Consider the following 14,589-nt stretch of genomic DNA (forward strand, 5'->3'; position numbering starts at 1 on the left):
AACTCTCTCGAGCAATGTTGGGCTCCCATCTTGTTCTTTGGAGGCTGTTACTTAATTTTTTTTAGTCTCAGAATGAGTAGTCGTGTCTTTGTCTGGCTCCTTGATGTGACAGATAATTTGCAGCACTTTGTATCCCGTGAAGGAGATGAAGGGTGTTATTTTCCTGTGCTGCATGCTTTTCAGATCCTGACACTTTATGAATTTTCCTCTTGCAATAGCTGTTGACTTTTTTCTTTTTTTTTTCTTTTTTCCCTGCTCTTGGTATTCCAGAAAGACTTGCTGCTCTCTCAAGCCATGGTTGCCTGCCTGGAAACCTTAGTGGAATACCTGTATGTGAAGAACCAGGATGTTGGTAAAGTCTTCCTGCCCTTTCTTCTCCTGGGTTTCCCTCCTGCAGTGATTTTGAGCTCTTTGATCTCCATCCAGTAGCGCCCTGGATCAGATGCTTAATGAGTTTATGCCCAATGAGAAAAATTATTTGTATGCCTAAAGTTAATCATGTGCTTTGTGGGATAAAATCACAGTGCCTGGCTCCCCTGCAGGCATGAGCCCTCACTTTGGCTCTGGACACCAAGATGCTTTCCAGAAGGAAAAAAGTCATTCCCCAACCCCTGATACAGTAAGAGTGAAAGGTTTAGGAATGGAAAGAGTATAGGAATAGTATTTCACTTCCAGGCAAATTGTAGCAAATCTTTAGACCATGAATATAAGGGAGGGAGTATCTGAATATGATGTGTCTTCCATGTGGACAGCATTGGTCACAGTTTGGCTCTGAGGGAGGGGAAGGGAGAACAGCGTACTAGGAAGCCTTAGGGAATGGAAGCTGGAAATTCTAGATTTCCAGGGGTGAATGCAGACCTTGGTTTATGGAGTCCATGTCAGACGTAATGTATACCATGTTAGCAATATAACATAACATGCCAGCATTGTACAGTCAGAGAGAATAGTCCTTTCTGCTTATTGTCAGCCTCCTGCTACAAATTCCAGGTGCTGTCTCTGATCTTAAAGCAGACAGAAAGTTCTCTGTACCCTGACCTATTCAATTCAGTCATTTAAACGCTAAGAGAGAAGGGGATGGAGTGAACGAACACTGGACAAAAGGGACACTGGTGGGAGAGAGGAATTGATTGAATGAAGATGTAATACTGCAGATGAATGACAGCCAGTAGCTGAAGGGAGACTATGAAAAGGCTGGTTTAGAAAAAAAAAAAAAAAAAAGGTGTCATGTTATGGGGGAGGTTCTGCTGATTTGGGATTATGCTAACGAAATGCTGCTTCAGCAACAGCTGAACCTGTCACTTTGGCTGCCTAAATTCTTTCTGTGGTGCATAAGTTCACAACAACAATAACAGGAGTCTCCTTATTCCAAGCAGAATGAGAGCCATAGCTATGTTTGACTGAAAGAGACGAGAATACTGCAGAGTGTGGCTTGGACTCTGTCTCTAGGAGTTGCCTCATTTGAGGCTTTCTAAAACCCTTTCTTGGTCCAGAGATTTTTCCAGATGTGTAGAGCAGGCTCAGTGCACAGTGCTGGTACCTCCTTGTTTCCACCAACTAAAAGATAACCCCAACATTTTACATGTTTTTTTAGTGGTGTTTTCCCATAGAAAAGATTCTTGTAGTGGTAATAGGAAATTTACATGACTGCCAGTGGAAAAGGGATCTTTCTGGTGAGTTGCCATGGTGTAGCAGCTTCTATCAGTTGACCTGTTGTAATTGTCCTGCCCATGCAATAAATACGTCCTAACCTGCAATAAATACAAGGTAATAACACTTTAGCGTTCAGTGAGAGACTTCACACTGTCACAGACGGTGTCCTTGAGCCCTAACTCTGTTTATCATATATGCTCCTTATTAAGAACATTTTCTCTGCTGATTGTTTGCATTGCTGCTATCAGCCTGTCTGGTCCCTGGAGTATGCTCTCTGATGCAGGTTCAGGCTTGGTTTGTGCAGCTAATGTTATAGGTCTTTCTTCATTCCCCAAAGAGTATGCTGCAGCTAAATAAAACCCATGGTCAGGAAACTTGTCCTCATATTGAAACCAGAGGGTATTATTTTTAAAACCCTGGGCTAAAGATATCCCCTTACTATTTTACGACACGCACCCCAGGAGAAGGTTTGTCTTCCTGTACCAGCAAAAAGATGGACAAAATGTATTTTCAGCTTTAAAAAGCTATTAAGCTTTTGTCCTCATGACTAAACTCTTGCCCAAAGAGTGACAGATTAAAAAGCAAGTAAGAACAGGGCAAAATATCCCCTTAGTGTTTCACAGCGTGGGGTCTAGAAGAGAAAACTTGGTGTCAGTATTGAAGATTGTCATCCGGGTCCAGCCTGTCACTAGCCAATTTTAAAGCTGTCTATGATTGACTTCTCCTTCTCTCCCAGCTCTACATGTTGCTTCACAGCCATGGCACCGATTCCTGCTCTTCACACTACTCAGTGGGGGTCAGAAATCCTTTCTGCAGCCAGAAGTTCTCAGGCTGATGACTTTGGTGAGCAGAGGAAGGGCACGGTGTTCTCCATTTTTTTCCCAGTATGTTGGTACACTGCATGTGGGTCGGTTATTGGAACTCACCCCCCCCCACGCACACAATCTCGGATACTGCAGTGGCTTTGTCTGTCAATATATTCGTGACCTATAATAATGATACTTTGAAGTGAACTTCCCTTCCACACCCTGCAGAAACTCACTGCTGTTAGTGAGCACGTCCTGTTCTTCTGGTCTTTGTAGCATTTATTTATATCATCTAGGACCCCTGGGGATGAGAGGGGAAACCTACAGGGAACATGCAACTGCTGCTTCCACTCAGGGAGCGTGCTGTGGCTCTCTGGAGAGCAGAGCTCCACTTGGCATCACAGCTTGTCTCCTCGTCTTTCACCTTACAGACCTAACTTTTCAGGGCAGGGAGTTACCGCAATCTACTGCCCCGCTGTACCTGGGGCCCGTGAGCAAGAGAGGGAATGTGGTCCGATCCTGCAGAAATACCGAAGATAAAGCCCTCATGGCAGTGGATGAGAGGAAGAGGTTATTAATGTTAACCTAATCCCTCCAAATACATGATGGGTCTGTGAATCTTGTTATTCTTATTTCACTTTTTAAAGGTTACATGGTTTGTTTAATTTCCTTCCCAACCTAAACCAAAATAAGTCTGGTTATAAATCAGAGCACCGTCAACAGGGATATTTGCACTGGTTCTGTTCGAATGGATATAAAAATCAGGCCTGTGGTTAAGGTGCTGCAGCATTACACAGAAGAGGTCTTTCCAGGAGATGAGTCACTGTTGGAGTCTGTGGGTCTTTCACTGTTTAATGCCTCTACTTTTTCCTTTGTTCAAGTTTCTGAGATATCAGAGCAGCAATATTATTTCTCAAAAAGAAATTAGCCAGATTCTCCAGGAGGCAACAGAAGCCAACTTAGCAGAGCTGCCTGAGGCCACATCTCGTGCTCTTCACCTCTTCCTTTGTCAGGTAAGAGAGTGGTTGACTGCCTTGCAAAATGAGAAGGCGATCCCTGCAGAATTGCTTTAGCCTTTGATGGGGAGCCATCAAACTTCCTTTGAGGAGGTTATAGTAAGATGAAGAGGAATCCTGCAGCTGCTAGCTTGGCCGACTGCCTTGAGGGATGTACAGTGAAAGCGGAAAGAGAGTGATGCCAGCAGCTGCCTAAACCGTGTTGTCATATTGTGTGGCCCCTTGATTCTCCCCAGATCAAAGTTTGAAGGGCTCATTGCTCTGTGTGGAGATGAGGGAGGGAGGTATAAAGAAACAAGCCCAACAGTTTCCTGTTCGTCTGGAACTCATTCTTTCTTCTGACTGCTTAGATTCAGAGCAGTCATTGCCAGGTGGAGCCCGTGCAGTCAGGGACCATTCAGACCTTGCTGGAGCGCCTCCTGGGACAGAGGAGCACTTGTGTGAAACATCAGGACATTGTGTATCCTTTGCTGGGCAGATACCTTGGGTAGGTGATGCGAGGGTGGTAGGTGTAACAGAGGTGGAAGCGTTACTTCATCCTTCCCTTGTTCTAGCTGAAGGCAAACAGAAATGGAAAAACCCTGAGTGGTTGCTACACTTGGCTAACTTTGGGATGAAAGACTTCATCATCCCCAAATTTGAGAAGACATTTGGGAAATGAGGAGACATTCGGGATAAAAGATGGGTCTCTGCTGGGACTGCATTCATCTGTATGGCAGAGGTGGTCTGGTGAAAGGGGAGCAGGCCAGGGAGCCTGTGACTTCAGAGCAGTAACGACCCCTGTATTGATTTTCCTGGAGGATGAACAATCACTTAACCTCTGTCTGTGTGCTAACTAGTACCGGTATGCCTGTGAAGTTGTGGCAACCCAAAGATGACCTGAGCACTTTCGAAGTACAGTGAGCATTCAGAAACTGCTGAGTGGAGTTACCAAATTGCGTTCTGCTTGGCCTTAGGGTCCTCTGGTGAGAACTGAATCCTCCTCCTCTCCACGGATGGGAGGCAGGGCCCGCTCCCAAGTTACTTTTGGAGAAAGAGGGAGCCTGACGCAGTATTTGTTTATTTCTCAAACTGACTGCTTTTGCTTTCCTGTTTTCATCACACTGCATTGCCTCAGACAGATAGCAGTGATGGAAGTGGCCCCTGCGGAGATTTCCTGTTGGGGTGGGGACTTTCTCCATTGTGGGACACTGTCATCAGCCATGTGCAGGGTGTGTGCTGGGTGAGGTGTTTGTTATCTGTGAGGAGTAGCTTGTCCTTGTGCTTACCCCTAATTTGATACTACTGCTCTGTGGTTTGATGCTCAGAGCACAAGTTGTCCAGGTGGGGACCATCCAGCCCCATGAAGTTCCTCTCCGCTGCCTCTGCTTGTCTGTACAGGGGTGAGGGAAGGTGGACAGGAGGTCTTGTTACATTGCTAAAGCAGCTCCTCGTTTCTGGGTTTTCCACATCTGATGAAACCTTCAAATCTTTGTTAGGAAGGGTTTTGGATACAGTCAAAGAGCAGCAGTGGTGGCTACCTGAACAGGGTAGTCATGAACATGGAAGACAAAATCCTCTGGTCAGAAACAAGCTTTGACATCAGTTTTGTCAAGAAAGGATTTTCTTCAGGTTCACCCCCACTGGTGTTTCTCGCGTGTGTTGTGGGGGGTTCCATGGCTTGGGGGAGGGGTGGTTTAGTAATGAACACCTCCTGTCAGCAATGTGTCAACTATGGGAATTCCAGTGCCATGCTGGAGTTTCAGACGTGCCTTCTATTTGGTTTCTGCTCATGCTGTCAATGACAGATGTCTGGGAAGCGTGGCAGTGTCCCTCTCACACATTGGAGACTGAAATGAGAAGATACGGTGCACGCAGCAGAGGAGCAAGGCAAGAATGGAACAGGAGATCCCATCCTGCCATTTATTCCCAGTGAGTAGCAGAGAGAAGATGAACGAAGGAAGTAATTTGTAGCTCATTTTCAGAAAAATGTTTGTTGAAAATCATTTATAAAGCCTGGTTTCCTTTTATGTGTGGGATGAAGCTCGGTTGATGCTCTTTGGTTACCAAAATAGAGAACTGCCTGGTGAAAGCCGTGTCCTAGGCGGGTGCTATGGAGAGATGCTTTGCTCCCCTGCCGTCGCTGGTGGTGCTGCGGGACGGCCCCTTTCCGCTGGGCTGGCGGGGTGTCGGGGGGGCTCAGCCGGGACCCTGGGGAAGCAGATGTACTGCTTGTCCCACCGGGAAGAGGAGACTTGTTCCAGTTCATCCCTTAGGCTACAGCCCCAGACCTCCGGTTGCCTGTTGCCTCCAAACCCCTTTCTCTTCGGGGCTTTAATTAACGACGGTCCTTCCCTTACAGAGCCGGGGCAAACCCTGCCGGGGCAGGGGTGGTCGGGCTCCCTCCAGCCCCGGCCGCGGTCCCCGGACGCCGCACCGCCCGCGGGAGTCCCGGCGGGGCCGGTGCCCGTGCCGGGGCGGGGCGGGAGCTCAGGAAGTGACACGGTGGGGCGGAGCGGGGAAGCGGCGGCGGCGGCAGCGGCATGGCAGCGCGGCGGGCGTGAGCGCCCATCCACGGCCCCGCTACCCGGCCCGCAGGTGAGGGGGGGCGGCCGCACGGCGGGGCAGGCGGCGGGATGGGGCCGGGGGAGACGGGCGCCCTCCTCTCCCCGGGGGGACCTCTGCCCGGCCGTGGCGGGGCAGGAGGGAAGGGCGGAGGCGGGGGCAGCCCGGGGGAACGGGCAGGGGGTTCGGGAGCGGCCGCTGCGGCGCTGTCCCCCTCTGCCGCCGGCCGCTGCCGGAGGGAGGGCCGGGAGGGAGGGGAGCCGGTGCAGCCCGGGTGGCCGATGAGCGGGGCGGGCAATGCGGCCCCGGGGGTGCCTCGCCGGACCTTGGTTAAACGGCTTTGCCCTTGCCCGAAGGGCTCTGCCGTCGCCGCCTGCTCCCCCTCCTCCGGGCTCCCGCCGAAGCCCCGCGTTGGAGCCGGTGCGAGGAGCGGAGCGCCGGCAGCAGCGGGGAGCGCCCATCCCGCCCCGTGGGTTTGCAGCCCCTCGTGCGCTGCCTGCCGCCTCCGCTTGACCAGACGCGGCTCTGGGTGGGTTTCCCACGGCGCGGCCGGGGTGGCCTCGGCTGATCCGATTTCCACGCCTCCGTCCCTGCGCGATTGCCATTAGTTTCAGCGGTGCTCCAAAAAGGATCCCCATCTCGCTGCGCCCCCAGCCGCCCGCGCCCCTCGGGGTGCTGCCGGCCCCCTGCAAGGGGATGGCAGGCAGGGAGGTGGGCTGGGACGGATCCGTCCCCGGTGGAAATCGCAGCAGCTCGCTGGCTTCGGCTGGGGCTGCTTAACCCCGGCTGGCGGCCGTCCCTACGATACGTGAGATCTGGTTTTGGTGGTTAAGGGACTTTTGAGGTAAGCAGATGTAAACGGCGGCTGTTGTTTCACTGAAGCACCTGATCCTGTAAGCCCTGTGTAGAAATGCCCTAGCAGAAGTCATCGGAGCCACCTGTGTTTCACTTCTGAAGCTTTTGGTTCGGCTGTGACAAGAGATTGATCCTCATCTGGTTGATGGAGGAGCGGCTCAGCGATGGATTCGTGGGGCGGAGAGTTCTCATTCCTTATTTTGCCTCAGTGTGCTCCCAGGGCAAGCTGGCTGATGATACTTTTCCCCCTGTGTTTCAGTGCCCTGCAGAGGGGAAGGGAGGTTCTGCGAAAGTCCCTCCCGGGAACCAAAGCGTGGCAGCCTTGCAAGCTCATTAAGTGAATAAATCCCGGGGATGCTCAGTTCAGATGGGCTCCTGCAGGAGAATTTATAAAGTCATTAAAAACATTTTAATGGAAAGTACTAACCATCTATAACACAGCATCTGTTGTCGTGTCTTTGGAAAAACACATCTAAATTAAGAGGATGGGAGACAGCGAGACAGACTGGTGGGCTTTCTGCTGAAGCAACCAGCTGGCCGGGGCTGCGATGGTGGAATATTGGAGGAAACTCCTTCCCATCCGTAGCATCAGGCCAGGCCCTGGCTCCCCAAACTGCGCTGGGAGCACTGGGCAGAGCCGACTTTGGCAGGGATCAGTTCAGGGAGGAACAGGGAGGGAAGAGAGGAGCAGCTCTGCAGTGTTTCTGCCTCATTCCGTCCCTCAGTGGATGTGAAGGCACAAGAGAGGGTTTGTGGGAAAAGCATGGAGGAACATCTGCAAGAAGCTTTGGTATCCCTGCGCTTACGCATCCCAGCCTGGAAAGGAGGGAACGTCCTCTGCTGTTAAAAGGGGGTGAAATGGGCAGGGCAGTGAAGGGAAATAAGCTCAAGCTGGTCCCACGTGGCATCAGCAGCCTCACTTTCCCTATGGGTGAGGGCAACAGCTGGCTCCTGCTTCATTTTCACTGGGGTGTTTCAGCCCTGATGGACGATGGTCAGTAGCTTCGATGTGAGAATGAGTGTCAGCAGGGAAGGGGTCAGACGAAAAGGTGATGGGCTTCTGGTATGGCATGGTTCTCCGGTCGTCTTCTTCCAACCTTGTCCCATGGCACAATCCGTAGGACTGCTGCAGGAGGATTTATAAAGTCATTAAAAACATTTTAATTGAAAACACTAGCCACCTATACCGCAGCGTCTGCTGTTGTGTCTCTGGAAAAGCCCGTCTTTGTTCTGAGACTCGGGGGCAGCCAGGCAGGCTGGTGGGCTTTCTGCTGCGGCAGCCAGCTGGCCGGCAACCGCTTCGTCCGAGAGCCATGCTTCGCTCTGCTGCTGTTCAACATCTTCCTCCTTGGAGCAGCCACAGGGCAGCCTCCGGCCGCCCGCGTCCCATGTCGGAAGGAGGGGACGCAGGAGCCCCTGCCCTGATGAGGCTGCTGGGACTGCCGTGGGCAGCGTGGCAGAGCTGTCGTGGGCGGCATTTCTGCTCTTTGCCTTTCAGCCTGGTCTGGAGGCCACCAGCTGCCTCCAGGGTCTCTCTCCAGTTCTCCACCAGCGTGGCAAATAGCCAGCCCGGTCCTAAGGATGTGTCCGATGCCTGGGTCCCAGGGCAGTCGCAGTTTGTGCTTTTGAGTTGCGTCTCTTCCTCCTCCCCGAGAGCCTGGGAGGGAGCGAGCAGCTGGGGGGGGGGGGGCTCTGCAGAGGAGGGACCCGCACGCCCTCGCTGGGCCAGGCCTCGGGCCTTTGGGTCCTGGTTTTGGCAAGGTGAAGCAGTCTTCTCTTGGAAGCCGACCAGGCTGGTGGGTCCAGCAGAGCACCTGCTTGCCCAGGATAGAGAATTTCTTCTTACAGCCTCGGCTCCTCAGCATGCTTTGCGCCCTTCAGGGTGGCTGGAATAGGCCTTAAGCCTCGTGCCAGGGCGGGCAAGGGGGACAGACCGCGGGCCTGGCGTGGGAGGCTCGTGCTGCTGTCCCGGCTCTGCGTCGTGTCCAAAACACGGGGCGTGATGCCGAGCCCACGCCGAGGGCCGCGGGGTCTTCCTCTGTAACACTGGTCGTAGTTATTCTGACCCGTTCCCTTCCAGGAGTGCTGCCCCTTGCAGAGCCGCACCAGCAAAATAACACAGAGGGTTTCTGGCGTTTGCCTGACGCCGTTTCCCTGCCTGCGCCGGGGGTACGAGGGCCTTGGCTCGCACAGCCTCGGCGACAGGCACAGGGTGGGAGCTGCTGCTGCTCCTTTCCTCCTGCTGAGGTTGAACAAATTGTATTTATTTAAAAAAAGGAAAACAACAAGGAAAAGAACCCCTAGATTTGGTGTGAAGGAGGGATTTGTTCCTGTTCCAGTTGTTCGGGCGCTGCAGAGAGAGGCTCGGGAGGGGAGCGGGGTGACAGGGTGAGGGCAGCTCCGGTGGCCTTACGCGTCTGCCTTTCCCTCGGGAGCAGGAGGCGGCTTGGGGGATGCCTCTGAAGGAGCTGATGCTGCTTCCATAATTGCCAGTGGCCGCTGCTCAGCTCCACGGAAACCTCATCCTTGCGGACAGGCGGCCTCGAGTCCTGCTGTCTGCAGGCCGAGGTACTGCTCTCCTTTTTGAGGTCTAGGCTGTCCCAGGGACCAGGGTCCTTGTTTTCAAGGACCTTCTCCTCTGGCCTCTCTTCTGCACATTGACTCTGTCTGAGGGACCCTTGTGGCCAGGAGCACCTCTGCCTGACTGCATCCCTGCAGAGCCTCATGCTCCGTCTGGGGAGGGTCACGCTTGGGGCAAACTTGGGGGAGTTACCACCAGGTCACCCAAATCCTGTTTTTCGGCGTTAGGCCCACAGCTGGCACCTGGCAAGTGGCCCCAGAAGGGTCCAGGTAGCTGAAGTGAGGTGGCTGAGCTGGTCAAGCCTGGTGCTTGAAGGAGAGGTGGACTTCAGCCCCTCGGTGATCCTCCTCCTCCCTTCGGCCCTGCTGCTTCGGTGGCTGAGCTGCTCTAGCTCGCAAACCCAGCAAAAAGCTGGCTGTTATTTTTGGGAGAAGGGGAAAATTTGGGAGAATTTTTCTGCTGGGTCAATGCTCAGTTAGATCCCTGGGGGCCCAGCTGGTGCCCAGCCAGCAGCGGAGGCAGGTAGAGAGGAGGGAGAGACCAGGGCTTCCCTCGCAGGGGAGAGTGGGCCCACTGCAGCATCGTCCCGTGGCCCTGCTCTGGCCACTGTCTCCCTCAAACCCTTTGTGGGGACAAGGGAGAGGTGGGCAAGGACCTTGGTGCCGAGGGCGATGTGCCATCGGTCCTGAGAGGCTTGTGTGACTTCTCCCTTGGTTCATCTCCTCGCTGGTCACTGGTTTTGTTGGTCCATTTTGTTCCAGGCTGCGGCGGCCAACATGGATTTTCTCTTCATCTGCCCCTTTCTGCTGGCGCTGCTGCTATCCCGGGGCAGCTTTGCAGACCTGGAAAAACAGAAGGTGGACTCTGGCTTGGAAATCTGTATCCTTTTCTGCAGCCTGACCCTCATGTCCCACAAGCAGCCTGACCTGCCCGTGCCTGCTGAGGCTGGAGGGAACTCGCACGCAGGGAAAAGGTCAGAGACCACGGAAAGAGGCACGGGGGGGTGGAAGAGAGAGGACCCAGAACTGCTGTGCAGTTGCCCCTTTGCTCTTCTATAGAAGGGCTTTAGCTGAGCTCCTGGGTTTGCTAACCAAGTGCCTGGCTGGGTGCAGGAGCAGAGGTGGGTTTTCTGGCGGTGCCTGGCGTTCTCCCAAGCACGCTGCTTTTCCTTTCTGCTCCAGCATGCTGGGCACCAAGCACGCCTCCCAGTCCGCTCTCGGGAGCGGTGTGGTCAGCCAGGCTGCAGAGCACATCTGCGGGTCTCAGTGCATCAGGGTCACTGGCTGGGATGATGGGAGAGAACTCCTGGACTTGCAGCTCTCGATCTCCTCTGTGCCGTGGGCGTTTATTGCTCACGAGGAGGTGGGCTAATGCAAGCCCTTCCTAGCACACAGCAGCATCCCCTGGCGAACAGGCAAATTATGAAAAGATATTTAATACGCATCCTTGTGGAGACACATATGGGGAAGGTGGGAGTTCACGCTCATCCTCCAGCCTGTCAGCCAGAGCAGGGGCTGGCGAGTAGAAAGCTCCCCACGAGCCCCCAGCATTGTTAAGTGCCCCGCTGGGGTGTCTGGGCAAAGGCACTGCCCCCTGGCCCTCAGGCACCTCATGGAGAACTGGGGGGACTGGGATGGTGCTGGGTGTCAGGTGGAGGGGGGAGAGCGGGAGCAGGGTGGGAGCGTGCCAGCGGCACCCTTGACGGTAGTGCAGATAAAAAGCTGTTTGAGGTGAAGCGCAAGGACCAGATGAACGCGCTGAAGAACCTGATTGAGCTCAACGATGTCAACCAGCAATACAAAATCATCGACATCATGCTCAAGGGACTCTTCAAAGTGAGTCACAGCATGGGCTGCCCTCCAGGCTCGGTGTGCCATGGGGCCGGAGAGGGTGGGCACGAGAAGCAGGGAGGGCCAAGGGTCCTCCACAGGATCAAAGAGAAGAGCTGGGCGAGCAGGTGGGATTTAAGACCTGAAGGGGAGATGCCGTGGGGCTTCAAAGCGGGGCCGCTGGGGCAGCACCCCTCGGGTACAGGGAAGGGCTGGCAGGCTGGGGCAGTAACTGAGGGCTCTGGCAGGTGCTGGAGGACTCCCGAGCTGTGCTCATCGCTGCCGATGTGCCTCCTGATGGGCCTTTCCCTCAGGATGAGAAGATAAAGGATGGTAGGTCTGCTCTCCGCTCTGGTCCTTACCCCCCTCCCTTTTACAGTGCTCTGGCGCATTGCTGATGTTCCTCCTGGGACCGGCACTGGGCGTAGATGTGAAACCCCCATGTACCCAGTCCTGGGCTGGGTCCCTGTCTGTCGGGGACCCTGTTGCTGCCTCTCTGACCAGTTCGTACTGGGGAGCCTACCCATTTGCCCCCAGCCTCCTGGAGGGGTTGTAGGCGCCAGTGGGATGGGATGTGCGTACCGGTGTGCTGACGGGGCGGGTGGCTGTCCCCGCAGCGTACTCCCACGTGGTGGAGAACACTGCCTTCTTCGGGGACGTCGTCCTGCGCTTCCCCAAGATCGTGCACCACTACTTTGACCGCAACTCCAACTGGAACAGCCTCATCCGCTGGGGCATCGGCTTCTGCAACCTGACGGGCGTGTTCGAGCAGGGACCTCACTCCCAGGTCCTGGGACTGGTACGGCTCACGGTCCCCCACCGCCGCGTCCCCTCTCTGCTGCTGGGGCTGGGGGGTGAGGTTTTGGGGGTAAAAGGAGGGCAGGGGGAGTGTACCCCATGTCTGAGGCCTGTCCTTGGGCTGAGGGACGGGGGAAGAGCATGGAGGGGGCTGGTGGGGAGGAGGGGACCCTGGTCACAGGCGGGTGTGGGGTGGGAGGTGCCGCTCCCTGACGCGGTCTCTGCTTTGCTCCGCAGATGGCTCAGGAGCTGGGAATCAGCGAGAAATCAGCCGATTACCGCAATCCCTTTAAAACGGACCACTCTGAGGTAAGATGACAATGCCACCACCTTGCCCCGTGGGCTTCCCCATCCCTGTTGCAGGTCCACGCAGCCGGCTGGGGAAGGGAATGGGTGGCCTGGTGGGGAATGGCCAAAAACCCCCAGCACAGAGGAAGCTGGACCAAAATGCGTGGATCGAATTCCCCAACAACTGGGCTGCAGTTGGTTTTCGGTGCCCGATGCCATCTTTCCCCTCCCGTGGCCGCCTGACCCATGGAAGCATTGGGACCACATTTGCTTCGTGCCACATCCAACCTCAAGCACCCTGGGGGGCTTGCGCGATGGCTTCAGTGGGTTTGGGGGGAGTTGTGCATCTGGAAGGCTGTGGGGGCTCCCCCATGCTGACCCCCCACTGTCACCCCGCAGTTTTTCCCCAGTGCTGACACCTTCCAGAAGGCACTGCGGGAGGAGGAGAAGCGGAGGAAGAAGGAGGAGAAGCGGAAGGAGATCCGCAAGGGCCCGCGCATCTCCCGCTCGCAGTCGGAGCTGTAGCGTGCGGGGACTCGCACCTCGCGGTGGGGGTGATGCCACCGGGATGTGGAGTGGCTCCCTCCCTCTTGGTGGCCTCGGGCCAGCGCCCCGCGGTCCCCTTTCCATTTGTGCCGTGGGTTTTGTTTTGTTGCCTTTCCCTTTCGTTCGGCGGGTGGCGGTGCCGGTGGGTTGCCCCAGTAGGGCTGGGGGGAGCCGAAGTGGGGCACCCCACCCCCAGAGCCAAAGCACAGATGGGAAGGCAGCAGGGCCGTCCCCTGGGCTGGCTGGGGCACTGCCACCCACGGTGGGGAAGGGCGAGGGGCACGCGCTGTGGCTGAGCCCCACAGGGAGCCCAGGGAACCCTCCCCTCCGCAGCACAGGGTGCCCCGCGCTGAATGTGCCTCCTCTGTCGTGGGTGGGCCGGGGAGCTCATCACACCAAACAGCCTCATGAGCAATGCTGCTTCTCTCAGTTTTAGGGTTTTTTTTTTGTTGGTTGTTTTTTTTTTTTTTGTTAAGCCGGTGATCTCATTGGCACCCCCCCACCCGGTTACACCTTGTCTGTGCCCATCTGCTGCCTCTGCCGGATCAGCTCTCCCCTCTTCCCAGCGGCTGTTTTACCAAGCAACATGCGTTTCATCAGCCAGCCGTAGTTGAAAAGGCCAGCGGCGCCGGTTCCTGGCCCGACAGCATCCTGCTCTCCTGGGCGGCTGCCACGGGGCGTTTCCGCAGGGAGGCAAACGTGGTGAATTTTTGGGAAGGAGGAATTTCAGCTCTTGGCCCTCCTTGCAGATGATGGGTGCCCGTAGAGCAAGCCCTGCTGATGCTGGAGGTGCTGGGGAACCAGCCCTGAACCCCCGTGAGCCTGTCCTGCACCCCATGCCGTCCTGCCCCCATCCCCCTGCTGTGGGGCTGATCCTTTCTAATTTAGTCCCCCAAACCCCAACCTGCTTACAGGCACATGGGGACAGCAGGGCTGAAGCAGGGTGGGAGCCAACCCGTGGGCTGTGACCCTCTGTGGGGCGTCTGGGCTGCAGCGGGAAGGGAGGTGGGGGGCTGGCCCCCAGACCTGGCCTTTTCTCGTGGCTGCTGATGAACTCAGAGCAGAGGAGGCTCTTGCAGAGGGACAGTCCCTGAGCAGCGGGTGCTCTGTGCCGGGCTGGGGGCACCGCGGCCTTCGGGAAACGGGAAATGTCCTGAATTTTTAAATACGGACCCAGGTCTGTCTGGTGGGGGGGGTGGGGGGGTGGCAATCGGCGTGTGTTTTGTTTTTCTTGAATAAAAATTGACTTTATTTTATTTTTTTTTTTTTTAAGTAAAAGAAGCCTGGCTCTTGCTCCCGTTCCTGGTGGGAGCGGGCGTCGGGTCTGGCCCCTCAGGAGGGTCCGTGGGGAGCTGCGGAGGGATGGAGATGCTCACGGGGGGCGTGGGGAGGGAGGACAAACCCCGTCCTCTAACCTCCACCGCCGCCTTCCACCTGGCCTTTGCCCGCCTTCAGCCGGCCCGGGGGCGCCAGCTCCGTGGGCGGGGGGGCCCCTCAGCGCTCGCCCCGCTCCCACGCGTGTCCGCCGTGCTCGGCGCTGCGCAGCGCAGCGCGCCTCTCCCCGCGCCGGCCCCGCCTCCCTCATGAATATTCTAATAAGGTGGGCGGAGCCCGCCCCATGCTAATGGCAGCTGCTGATCGCTGACGCGCCATCACACCACGCGCCGCCGCCGCCG

General features: G+C 55.8%; 2 protein-coding genes across 2 annotated transcripts in view; both read left to right on the forward strand.

The window, feature by feature from the left end:
- The window catches only part of MEI1 (meiotic double-stranded break formation protein 1), a 38,954-nt gene extending 33,535 nt beyond the window's left edge, over nt 1-5,419 (forward strand). Inside the window, exons 27-31 of the mRNA XM_063322545.1 lie at nt 271-352; nt 2,387-2,493; nt 3,338-3,469; nt 3,823-3,932; nt 5,260-5,419. Of these exons, the coding sequence (XP_063178615.1) occupies nt 271-352; nt 2,387-2,493; nt 3,338-3,469; nt 3,823-3,932; nt 5,260-5,305 (477 nt within the window). The 3' untranslated portion in view covers nt 5,306-5,419. The remainder of the gene's footprint in view (nt 1-270; nt 353-2,386; nt 2,494-3,337; nt 3,470-3,822; nt 3,933-5,259) is intronic.
- A 542-nt stretch (nt 5,420-5,961) lies between these two features.
- CCDC134 (coiled-coil domain containing 134) lies at nt 5,962-14,114 on the forward strand. Its single transcript, XM_063322546.1, has 7 exons — nt 5,962-6,049; nt 10,214-10,331; nt 11,166-11,287; nt 11,530-11,614; nt 11,899-12,080; nt 12,317-12,388; nt 12,767-14,114. The coding sequence occupies exons 2-7, from the start codon at nt 10,229-10,231 to the stop codon at nt 12,890-12,892; spliced, it is 690 nt and encodes a 229-aa protein (XP_063178616.1). The 5' UTR covers nt 5,962-6,049; nt 10,214-10,228; the 3' UTR covers nt 12,893-14,114.
- The last annotated feature ends 475 nt before the right edge of the window (nt 14,115-14,589 follow it).

The sequence above is a fragment of the Chroicocephalus ridibundus genome, chromosome 1 (assembly GCF_963924245.1).
Source record: "Chroicocephalus ridibundus chromosome 1, bChrRid1.1, whole genome shotgun sequence".
Lineage (NCBI taxonomy): Eukaryota > Metazoa > Chordata > Aves > Charadriiformes > Laridae > Chroicocephalus > Chroicocephalus ridibundus.

What these genes read in the sequence shown, in the direction of transcription:
- CCDC134 (XM_063322546.1), top strand. Translation starts at nt 10,229, where the DNA reads ATGGATTTTCTCTTCATCTGCCCCTTTCTGCTGGCGCTGCTGCTATCC. An exon ending in TGCTCAAGGGACTCTTCAAA is followed by an intron (nt 11,288 to 11,529) that starts GTGAGTCACAGC and finishes GGGCTCTGGCAG; the next exon opens with GTGCTGGAGGACTCCCGAGC. An exon ending in GGATGAGAAGATAAAGGATG is followed by an intron (nt 11,615 to 11,898) that starts GTAGGTCTGCTC and finishes CTGTCCCCGCAG; the next exon opens with CGTACTCCCACGTGGTGGAG.